Source organism: Manis pentadactyla, chromosome 1, assembly GCF_030020395.1.
Source record: "Manis pentadactyla isolate mManPen7 chromosome 1, mManPen7.hap1, whole genome shotgun sequence".
Lineage (NCBI taxonomy): Eukaryota > Metazoa > Chordata > Mammalia > Pholidota > Manidae > Manis > Manis pentadactyla.
This window is the reverse complement of record NC_080019.1, coordinates 68,046,122-68,058,640: the sequence shown is the minus strand read 5'-3', so window position 1 is coordinate 68,058,640 and position 12,519 is coordinate 68,046,122. Positions and strand designations below refer to the sequence as shown.

The 12,519-nt window shown below is 36.0% G+C and overlaps 1 protein-coding gene and 1 long non-coding RNA gene across 3 annotated transcripts in view; one reads left to right on the top strand and one right to left on the bottom strand.

Moving 5' to 3' along the window:
* STAG1 (STAG1 cohesin complex component) overlaps window positions 1-12,519 on the bottom strand; it is a 463,391-nt gene that overhangs the window by 7,330 nt on the left and 443,542 nt on the right. For both annotated transcript variants that reach the window (XM_036877372.2, XM_057498066.1), the window contains 3 exons: window positions 12,314-12,462; window positions 11,478-11,606; window positions 2,571-2,776 (listed from right to left, as the gene is read on the bottom strand). In XM_036877372.2, the coding sequence (XP_036733267.1) occupies window positions 2,571-2,776; window positions 11,478-11,606; window positions 12,314-12,462 (484 nt within the window). The remainder of the gene's footprint in view (window positions 1-2,570; window positions 2,777-11,477; window positions 11,607-12,313; window positions 12,463-12,519) is intronic.
* Window positions 442-12,519, top strand: part of LOC118908253 (uncharacterized) — a 32,819-nt gene continuing 20,741 nt past the window's right edge. The window contains exon 1 of the long non-coding RNA XR_005023114.2: window positions 442-1,638. This is a non-coding gene — a long non-coding RNA (uncharacterized LOC118908253). The remainder of the gene's footprint in view (window positions 1,639-12,519) is intronic.

Below are 12,519 nucleotides of genomic sequence, written 5' to 3'. Positions count from 1 at the left end.
AATTTTAAATTACTTTCTTAACATGGGGAGACTTAAAAAAAAAGGATTACTGCTGTTTTTCCTTCTGATGAATTTTAATCACAAAGTATATATGAATTCCATTGTTTTTCCTCTTCTATTAAGTCTCAGAGGTGTGCACATGTTTTAGGCTCCTTATTTGCCATGAAGCATTCCATCTCTGTCAGTGTATTTACCAAGTCTCAAACATTTTGTCAAACATCTCTACCTTCTGGATTGGCTTTTCTGTCCCTGGAAATACCGACCTATTGTCTGGTTAAGATAATTCCACTGATATGAAGCTCAGATCTTTTCTCAGTTACTGATTCTCCTCTTAATAAGCAAAGATACTATTTCATCTTCTTTATTCATACCACTTTTCATTCAACATTTAATTCCAGACTTATTAAAAACTTTAATTTGCTGTCACACTTAAAACTGTATGATCATAAGAATGGCTGTCATTTTGGTTCCTAACCTGGTGAATTCATTTTTCAGCTCTCCTACATGTCGTCTTTTACAGAAACTGTTTCCTGATTTTCATTAATGGTTTGGCCACTCCCTGTTTATGTCCCAGAGAACCTTTCAGGCCCATCAGAATACTTACCATGCTGAACTGAAATTGCCTGCTTCCCTGTCCATCTGTACCCAGAGCTCTGTGATTAATTTATAACCTGCAACATCTACCATAGTTCTTAGGCAGGTGCTTGGTAAAGACTTTCTGAATATATGAATAACTTGAGGAAGAACTCACTCTTCCTTCTGAAGAAATCCTGAAACCCCTGAAGATTCAATGAAAATACTTCTTGTAAAGCTTTTTCATCTTTACCCCAAAACAGATGACACTCTGTTGCCTAAGGGCATGTAACCTCCCCCATAGTTACTTGGTAAATTTCAAACTAACACAGAGGAAGTTTTCTTTTTCACAATTTAATTATCACCAAATTAGGTTATCTGGTTCATATATGCTTTTTTCACTCCTGAAGTAAGACTGCCCTGCCCCGCTAGTGGACTATACAAGGTTACTTAAATTCTCTAAGCCTTAGTTTCTTCTGTATTATTATATGGATAATAGTGTTAAACTCAGTTCATTTATAAAACATTTATTCAGCGTTTAGTAGCATTTGTAAAGCATGACCTAAATGTTTTACAAATATTAGTCAAACGAGTGATTAAATGATATAAGGCATGTAAAACACATTCTTGGCACATAGCAAAGATGTGATGAATGTTGGCTAATGTATTACATCTAGGAAAAGCTGTGAGTAGGGGAAAATATATATATATAGAGAGAGATGGAGAACCCTGATAGCTCTGGAAGACATTTTCAAATGGAAATGAATTACTGAAGTCATTCTTTAGAGAAAAGTTTGGGATTCTACACTACAAAGACAGGGTTTCGGTTTTCTTTCTGTGGACCACAGATTTTAAGTCCTAAAGTTCACACTTGAAAGGAAATCTTGAACTTTAACATTAATTCTGTAAATATTTTCAAATCTTTTATTCTCTTTGAAATATATATATTTTCAGCCTAATCCACTGACTGATGCTAGATAAGGGGCACTGCTGTATGACGATGATGACACTGTGACAACAGCAGCCTGACACTGATTGACCGCTACTCATGTGCCAAGCACCGTGGTAAGGAAGCACTGTGTGTGTACTGAGTGTTTTATTTGGAGTATCTCATTTAATATTCACAAAGCTCACAGGACAGGTACTCTGATCATCCTTCATTTGGTTAGTGATTGAGGCTTAGAGAGGTTAAGTAACATGTCCAAAATTCATGTAGCTGAAAATGAGAAAGCCAAGTTTGAATTCCGGAACTCTGACTTTAGAGTTTGTATTCTTCATCAATAGTCAATATGGCCTCCCCAGTGATGAGACATTTTATTTAAATTCTAACTATGCCACATATTTTACCAAAATTGTTAACGAGTCACTATTTTTTAAGCAGCAGAGATGAGATGCTGAATAGTAAATAGAAGGTTGTAAAAAGGAGTGGAGCAGGATTCAGATCCTGGTTTGAAGCATCTTTATTAGGAGATGCATGGAGATGGGAGAACACTATTTGAAGAAATAAGCTTTTTTACTTTGAGTTTTCATAGTTTAAGACTAATGTTTTGTTTTAATGAAGCAATTTTTAGTCTTTCTGGATATATGAATATCTACATATCATATTTTCACGGTAATTCAACCCATTCCCCACAGTCCATGAGGGTTATAAAACCAGATTTGACTATCTTTATTTTAATGTACAAAACAAATTATTCATCAAAGGGGTAGAAATGAAAAGTTCTTCTGGTATACTCAATTTGCTGCAGAGAAACGTGAATATACCACAACTACCCACAACTCACTAGAATCATCAGAATGAACTTTGATATTTTTCTGTGTCAGAGACCTGTCATTATGGGGATCAATTTTATAAACCTTCCTAACTACATCCTTCTGTTCCCTGTGACTGTCTAGCTCTGTGTTTCATGCTCTTGCAACTTTTTCCTTGACGCTTCTCTGTCCTACTTTTTGTCTACATTTTGACTATGTGTGTCTCACTGAGATGGAAGACTTACCTTCTACTCTTTTTTTGTGCAGCGGGGGTCGGCCTTTCTTACTCCTTACTGACGAGGTCTTACTAGTGCTGCTTCCACTGTTCACAGACATTCTGTCATCTTCACCTCCAGTGACTAGCGAGTTTCTGTAGGATATGAGTGGAAGCCATACATCTTCCCTCCTTTCCATCATTTGCTCCGTAAGGAATTTTTCCAGATATGAATGACTAGAAAGCACAATGCAAGCAGCAGTGATTTTCATGGAAGCATGTCATGTGTCACTTACTTAATTTTCTCATAACCTGAGGTGCTCTTTCTGAAGATTCTCAAGAATCTTAAAGACACACATTAAACTGTTAACAGTGGTGACCTTTACAAAGATAGGGATGAAAATTAAAAATTTTTCTTCACATATTCCTGGAATACTTTTAAACAGGCAAATGTATTGCTAAGGGTGTGTGGTTCTTCCTATATTTCTGACTTTATTTTTAAATACTAGTGTTAAAAAATTCATAAGTTTGGCTCAAAGATGTTACTGAATTTTATTTTCAAATGTTTAAACCAGGGAAGGATTTCTAGAATGGTGGAATGAGGAGCTTAGCATACCCTCTTCCCCAGCAAAACAATCTTTGAACTGGTGAAAATTATAAAAGACAAAGTCTTCAAAAATTGTCCTAAGGGTATGCCCTTGGAGAAACAAATAGAGAAACAATTCTTCAAGAAAATCTACAAACTCTCAGTGAGAATTTATAGTACATAAACCATAAACTGCTCAGTCCCCCTGTGCCCTTCTCCCCTGTCAGAGCTCTGTGTTACGGAAACTTTATAGGGACTCTACTCTGGGCAGGCGTGGCTAAGAAGATGGGGGCTCTCTCTCTCTCTCTCTCTAGCTACCTTGGAAGAAACAGACAATTGGTGTGTCGGAGAAGCTCTAGTCTAGGCAGCAGCTGGGAGGAATGAAGCTCCCTTCCCTTACTTGTGAGGCAGTAACTCTCACCCAGGCACAGTAGGCTTAGAATACTGGGGCTCTGAATGCCCCATCTCAGAGGCTCCCTTTATAGAACACAGGTTCCACACTTGGAGGGGCAAGCAGAGAAACAGGGGTTACCCCTGGCCCACAGAACAGGGTGTTATTCTGGGAAAAGAGAGAGACGGCCCCAGCCTTCAGCTCCTGTTAGTGGCATACGAGTTTGGCCTCAGGGCTGAGGCAGACCACAAGATGAAGATCTGCAGCTGTCTGGGAGTACTGACTCTATCTGGAATCAAGTATAGACAATATCTTGCTTAACGGAGTTGTTGAAAACAATGGAGATCTTGATGAAAAGCAAGTAAAGAGGGTGTTGGTGTTCTCTGACATGTGCAGAAACAAATTAGCATAGAGCAGCCAGACATTTAACACAGGTTTTAAAAGCAGCCAGGTGCCCTCCTGGGATCACAGTCAATCCTGGAAGTTGGGGAAGGCTCTGCACTTACACTTAAGCTGTACCTACTCATGGGCAAACAGAACAGGGGGTAGCCCTGAAATCATTCCCTAAGACCCACACACATCTACCAACACAGGGTGGAAGCCTCACTGGCACAAGGGGCTTAAGCACAACCTATATAATCAAACAGTGACTGAGCAATAAGCTGCTCTGGCCCAAGAGCAGTTCCTAGGAAGCCAGGCTGAAAAATAAAATGACAATAGACTGTTTTCAGTTCTGCACATAAGAAGCCAATAGTTGTCATCCTAACAAAAGCTGAACAGACTGAAAAATCAACAACTCTTCTTGGATTTGTAAGAGAAGAAAATCACTGCCCTGAAGATCTGCAGGTGAACACAGGAGGTCACGGCTTAGTGGAGCTGAAACCACCTTTGGAACCATTGTTGAGGCAGGAAAACCTGAGCTGTAATTCATGAATTGCTGGACACTCACTATGGACAAGTCTGAGAGTTAAAAACTCTAGGGGATCCAGTCATGGGGAAAGGGGGTCCCCTACAATACTGAGATTTATCTCCAAAAGCTCAACCAGGTTCCCACAGTAAATACCAGAGAAAATTCCATTTGTGTTTCCAGCAGGGGGAAGGGAAAAGAAACATTCTGAAATCTGCCAAAGTATATTGTTCTTATCAAGGCCTCTCTTCAGGGGAAACTAGTTAGCAAAGCCTAACTTGCTGGGGTATTATTAAAACCTAACTGAAAGGGGAGAAGGGTAATTCCCCACTGCAGCCCATTCTACCCATCCTTTCCCACCTAAGAGTGAAGGAAAAAAATGAAGAAACACTTGTGAAGTTCATAGTCCAAAGGCATAAACTTACTCAAAGACTGAGACCTAATCACAGGACTACAGAACACTCCCCCCCGCCCCCACCTCATCACCACAGTACTAAAGGTACATCCACAGCAGGTCCTTTTATCCAGTACCACCTTTGGAACCATTGTTGGGGCAGGAAAACCTGAGTTGTAAATTCAGAAGATCAATAAAATTGATATGCCTCTAGCCAGGCTATCTAAGAAAAAAAGAGAGAAGACACAAATTTCTCACACCAGAAGTGAAAAAGGACACATCACTATCAGTGCTATGGACACTAAAAGGAAAATTAAGGAATACTATGAACAACTCTGTGCCCACAAATCTGACAATCTAGATGAAACAGACCAATTCTTTGAAATACAGTTTGCCAAAGCTCACAAAAGAAGAAACAGACAATTTGAGTAGGCCTGTATCTATAAGATGTTGAACCAATAATTAATAACCTTCCAAAGCAGAAAGCTCCTGGCTTAAATGGGTTCACTGGTGGATTTTAAGCAAACATTTAAAGAAGAAAATATACCAATTTTCTACACTCTCTTTCAGGATATAGAAGCAGTGGGGAATACTTTATAACTGATTATATGATGCTGACATTACCCTAAATACCAAAACCAGAGAAAGACATTGTAAGAAAACTACAGACTAGTATCTTCATGGACAGTATTGAAGAACAAAGTTGAAGGAATGACACCGCCCAACTGTGAGACTTACTAAAACTACAGTATAATCATTTTGAAATATATGCATATTTCAAATCACCTTATACACCTTAAATTTAGACATTATTATATATCAACTATATCTCAATCAAGCTGAGGAGAAAAGGAAAAAAAGCTACAATAATCAGTACTGTGTGGTAGATCAATGGAACAGAATTGAGAACTCAGAAATTGAACCACATAAATACGATCAACTGATTATTGACAAAGGAGCAAAGGCAATAAAAGGGAAGAAAGACAGTATCTTCAACAAATGGTGCCAGAACAAATGCACATCCACAGACCTTATACTTTTCACAAGAATTAACTTAAAATCAATCCACAGATCTAAATGTTAAATGCAGAACTATAAAACTCCTAGAAGATAACAAAGGAGAAAATGTAGGTAAACTTGTGTATGGTGGTAACTTTTTAGATATAACACTAAAGGCAAGATCCATGAAGAAAGAATTGGTAATTTTTAAATGAAAAGCTGATTTCATTAAAATGAAAAACCTTTGCTTTGCAAAAGACACTGTCTAGAGAATGAGAAAACAAACACAGAGAGAAAATATTTGCAAAATCCACATCTGATAAAGGATTGCTATATAACATACTCGAGTAACTCTTAAAAATTCAGCAATACAACCCAATCAAAAAATGGGCAAAGAAACTGAACAGGTACGTCACCAAAGAAAGCATACAGATGGCAAATAAGCACATGAGAAGATTCTCCACATCATATGTCATCAGGGCAATGCAAATTAAAAAGAGATGTCACTACACACTTATTAGAATGGCCCAAATCCATTTAGATCCAACAGTAATACCAAATGCTAGTGAGAAAATGCTGATACACTGCTGGTGGGAATGCAAAATGATACAGCAACTTTGAAAGACAGTATGGCCATTTCTTACAAAACTAAAGATACTCTTACCATGCACTTCATCAAGTGCACTCCTTGGTATGTATCCAAAGTTGCTGAAAACTTAGTCCTCACAAAAACCTGCACAGGGATGTTTACAGCATCCATACACAGGGATGTTAGAATGTTATGAATAGCAGCTTTATTCATAACTACCAAAACCTGAAAGCAATGAAGATGTCCTTCAGTAGGGGAATGGATAAACTGTGGTCCATCCAGACAATGGACTATTATTCAATGCTAAAAAGAAATGAGCTATTAAGCTATGAAAAGACATGGCAGAACTTTATTTATTTAGGTATCATTAATATACACTTACATGAACAACATTGTGGTTACTAGAATCCCCCCATTATCAAGTCCCCACCACATACCCCATTACAGTCACTGTCCATCAGCGTAGTGAGATGCTATAGAGTCACTACTTGTCTTCTCTGTGCTATACTGCCTTCCCCATGCCCCCCTGCTACATTATGTTTGCTAATAGTAATGCCCCTTTTTCCCCTTACCCTTCCTTCTCCCCCACCCTCTCCAGTCCCTTCTTTCCCTTTGGTAACTGTTAGTCCATTCTTGGGTTCTGTGATTCTGCTGATGTTTTGTTCCTTCAGTTTTTGCTTTGTTCTTATACTCCAAAGATGAGTGAAATCATTTGGTACTTGTCTTTCTCCACCTGGCTTATTTCACTGAGCATAATACCCTCTAGCTCCATCCGTGTGACATGGCAGAACTTTAAATAAAGATTACAGTGGAAGAAGCTGATCTGAAAAGGCTACATACTCTGTAATTCCAACTATATGAAATTTTGGAAAAGGCAAATCTACAGAAATGATCAGTGGTTTCTAGGGACTGGGAGGAGGGGAGGAAGAATGAACAGGCAGAACACAAAGGATATTTAGGGACATAAAAAACTTTGTATGGTATCAAAATAATGGATACATGTGATTATATTTTTCTAAACCCACAGAATGTACAATGCCAAGAGTGAACTGTAACATAAACTATGACTTTTGGATGATCATCATGGGCCAAAGTAGGTTCATCAGTTCCAAAGGTGGACCACTGTGATGGGCAATGTTGGCAATGGGGAGGCTATTCACACAGGGGCAGGGGGCTAATGGGAATTCTCTATACCTTCTCCTCAATTTTGCTGTGAACCTAAAACTACTCTTAAAAAAATAAAGGTAAAGTAAATTAATTAAATCAAATCACATACTTCCCTGTTAGTGTGGAAGACAGCGTACACCTAATAGCTGCCCTTCTCAGGAGCAATTAGAGAGGGAAATTCCAAGCTGCTAGTCCCCTGGCTGAGTATGGAGCAGAGTAAGCACCCTGAACTCTGACAGGGGCCTTCAAGCCACACACACACCCAACAGTCAAAGGTAAAACTCTAACTGGCTAGGGAGGTTTAAGCACAACCTCTGATTGATAAAAAGCTTATGCTGACATAGAGGTAAACCCTAGGTGCCAAAGCCAAACAGTGAAAAAAAAAAAAAAAGATCTCAGTAGGGACAGTAGGGACTGCACACTGCAAGAGGAAGAGACTTCACACAGTTTGTTTATCCAAGTCTCCAAACACAGAGCCAAGCAAACAACATGTATCTCCAGGGAGGCAGAGAATCAGTATGAAGAGATAGTAAATATTTCACAATGTATCATATATGCAATATATTATTTAAAATGTTCAGTTTTTGGCAAAAATTTATGAGAAATGTAAAGAAATGGGGCAATGTGACCTAAATATAGCAACAGAAACTTGGTACACAAAGATTACAAAGCAATTATTTAACTATGTTCAAAGAACTAAAGAAAACTATGTCTAAATAATTAAAAGTATGACATCACTCTCTCATTAAAGAGAGAATATGAATAAAAAGGAAATGAAAAAGAACCAAATGGAAATTCTGAAATTGAAAAGTACAATGATGGAAATTAATTCACTATAGGCACTCAACAGATTTGTGCTGGAAGAAGAATAAATCAGTAATCTTGAAGATATATCAGTAGAGTTTATGCAATCTGAAGAGAAGAAAAAAGAACAAGATAAATGAACAGAGCCTGAGAAGGTGGGGTATCAGTAAGTGCACCAACATGCATAATGGGAGTACCTGGGGAAGAAAGGAGCAGAAATGAAATTTGAAGAAATATGGCTAATTACTTCTAAATTTTATAAAAAACATTATATAGTCTCAGAACTAACAAATCTAAGCACGAAATGCAAAGATGCATCCAGACAGATGCATCAACGTCAAAATGTTGAAAGCCAGAGATAAAGAAAAAATTTTGCAACTAGTTAGAGAATAGTAACTCATTACACACAAAGGAACTCCAGTAAGCTGAAAAGCCAAGTTCTCTTCAATGGCAGCTGGAAGGCAGTGGGATAACACAGTCCATGCACTTAAAATAAAAAACTGCAGACAAGAATCCTACCTCTAGCAAAGCTGTATTTCAAAGCTAAAGATGAAATAAATGCACTCCCAGATGACAAAAGTTGAGAGAATTTGTTGCTGGCTGACCTGCCTTACAAGAAATAGTAAAAGAAGTTCTTTAGGCTGAAAGCAGATGATACCACAGAGTAATCTAAATTACATGAATATACAAAGAGAGTGGTAAGGTAATTACTAGGTACTTATAAAAGACAATATAATTGCCTATTTACTTGTCCTTTATTTTTTATACTAATTTAAGAAGCAATTACATAAAACAATATATATTACTATATTGTTGGGCTATAACAGAGCTGTAATATATTTGGAAATAAGCACCAGAGAAGTGAGTGGGAACAAAGATGTATTAGAGGGAGGAAATGATGCCAGATGGTATTTCAAATCCACAGGAAAAAGTAAAGAGAACCAGAAATGGTAAATAAGAAGGTTAAAATATAATAAACTCTATAAGTATATATATTTGGTTTCCTTTCTCTCAGCTTATTTAAAAGACACAGATTATACCAAGTAGTAAGTTTAACAACATATACTTGTTTGTAACATATTTAGATGCAGTATGTGTGTGTGTAACAATAATGGCAAAAAAAAGGGAAGGAGCAAGTGGAGCTATATAGCATTGAAATTTTTGTATTTCCTCCTAATAAGTCTGAAGTAAATTTTTATAAGATGAACATTGTAATGCCTAGAAAAACCACAAAGAAAATAACTAAAAAGGTACAATTAAAAATTTTTGAAAGAATTAAAATATTGTACTAGAAAATATCCACTTAATATAAAAGAAGGCAATAATAGGAAAAAACAAAGACAGAGACATATAGAAAATAAAAAACATAAGAGAGATCTAATAATATGCTTCTTACAAGAAACACACTGAGATTCAAAGACACAAAGGCCAAAAGTCAAAGGATGGAAAAAAGGTTGTGACAGTAAAAGAGATGGAGGGGGGGTTACATTAGTATCAGACAATACAGACTTTAAGACAAAAATTACTAGATAGAGAAGGATTTCACAATGATAAGAATCAATCCATCAGGAAGACACAACAATTATAAACATTTATCTACCTAACAACAAAGCCCCAAAATACATGAAATAAAAAACTGACAGAATTGAAAGCAGAAATAACAATGCAATAGTAATAGTTGGGGACTTCAGTATCACACTTTTGATAATGGATAGAACTAGACAAAAGATCAACAAGGAAACAGAAGACTTGAACAACAGTATGAAGAAAACTATAAGCCAGCTGGACTTAACAGACATCTGCAGAACAAAACTCCACTCACCAACAGCAGAAGAATATACATTCTCCTTAAGTAAATAAGGAACATTCTCCAGAATAGACCATATGTTGTTCCATTAAACAAGCCTCAATAAATTCAAAGGGATTAAAACCCTACAAAGCATGTTGTTTAACCACAACAGAAGGAAATTGAAATCAATAATGGAAGAAAAATTTGGAAATTCACAAATATGAGGAAATTAAAAAAAACACTCCTAAATAACCAATGGATTAAAGAAGAAATCACAAGGGAAATGAAATACTTTGAGATGAAAGAAAACAAAAATGCAAGATTCCAAAACTTATGAGATGCAGCTAACATAATACTCAGGAAAATGTATGCCCAAATGCCTGTAATAAAAGTTTTCAAACCATCCCACCGAACACCAGTCATTCTCTATCATATTATCCTATTTCAGTGCCTGAAACTCTTATTCATATGTTTATGTTGTGTCTCCCTCCATTACAACATAAGCTATATTATAATATGTATTATGTACATTACACACATCTTATTATATATGTATAATATGTATACATATTATATAATATATATATATTTTTGGTATCATTAATCTACAATTACATGAGGAACATTATGTTTACCAGACTCCCCCATCACCAAGTCCCCACCACATACCCCATCACTATATAATATATATTATATATAAGATATATATAAATTTCTGACCAACATGAAGTCAACACCTTTCCTTAGAACAGTCATTCACATTCACATAAGTTTTAACTGTCTCTCCAAATTTCTACTCCAAATTTAGCATATTATTTTAATTGACTCACCTACCAATTTATAAAATTTGAGATCTATTACAGAATCACTCTCTTAAAGTTTTCTAGTCTGTTCTAAATGAAACAGTCCATGAAAAATTTTTTGAAAATTGAATATATTTCTTTAAACTGTTAGCAATTATCAAAAATAGAAATCAATTGTCTGAAACAAATCAAACTAAACTAAAATATAATTGATATAAAAGGAAAGAATGGGTTACACAATGGCCTTGCCAGTGTTCATACAACTCTGAATTGCAGAGTAAGAAATCAATTCCACTTTGTTTAATTTAATCTTGCAAATTCTAGGGTACTTAAACTGGAAAGAACAACTATAAAGCTTGAAAGAAAATTATAGCTCCTTAAAACAAACTATCAGAGCCTAAGCTATCAATGATAGTTGTATCTAGATGATTAAGTTTTTCTTAAAAAATAAACATTTAAAATTACATTGATATGATTAAAAGCCATTTTTCTTGCAATGTGCAACTTACACAGTCTTTTTGTCCTGTCGAAGAAGTTTAGAAGAAAATTCACTTAGTACTTCCAGGAAAGCCAGATTAGGAGGTGGATATTCCTGTCCTTTCTGATTTTGGTATTTAAAAGCAAATTCTATGCCATCCCTGAAGTAAAAGAAAACATTATCTTATTTTTTTCTAGATAACTAGTATAGTTCTCTCATGTGCTAGAATTTCAACTGGAAGGCAGTGAAATCATCATCAAAGGTAGTAAAATCTGACAAATCCAAATGGTAAAATGATGTTAATTTGTATGACACAGTAATTATTTGCATAATAGTATTTTATTACTTACAATAGAAAATACAAATTGTGAAAAATAATTTAAAAAATAGCTAAATAGCCACAAAACTAAATTCCCATGTGAATCTTTTAGGGTTAACAGAATACCCTGGAAAGATAATTAGATTGTCAGAAAATCTGGTTCTTAAGAGTTGGTCATGGTACAAGCAGCTTTGAGTTTTTGCTAAGGTACTTAAAAGTTTTCAGTCATTCAATTTTCAGTTATGAAATGAGGTTGGCCAAATCAGTATTGCACAGTGTTTTAAAACACATCTACCACAATACTTTCTCACTGATAGACAGATAAGAATACTGTCAAACTTTACTTTCTATACTATGTAAGGTGAAAAAATGGGATTTTTTTTTCCAATTAAAAATGCCTTCTTAGTTGAGAATCACTAGACAATCTAAAGTTCTTGTAACTTAAAAATTCTGTATGTCACTTAAAAATGGGTCAAATAATAGCTGTTTGTTAAATTCCAGTAAGCCAGATCCCTGTAGAACAGAAAGTGTTTATTTAGCTCACTCACTTGTGAAGTGTAGCAACTGCTTCTCGTGTCTTGATCTGGTCGAGTCCGAATGTAAGGGCGAAGCGACGTGCCAACTCTTTAATGCCACTGACATGGGCAGATGTCCTATCTAGGTTGGGACCTTGCTCTTGAACAAGTTCATTAAACAACTGGTAGAAAGAAAAAGGAAAAAACCTATAGCTAAGATGTATTTGTTTTATTGCTAG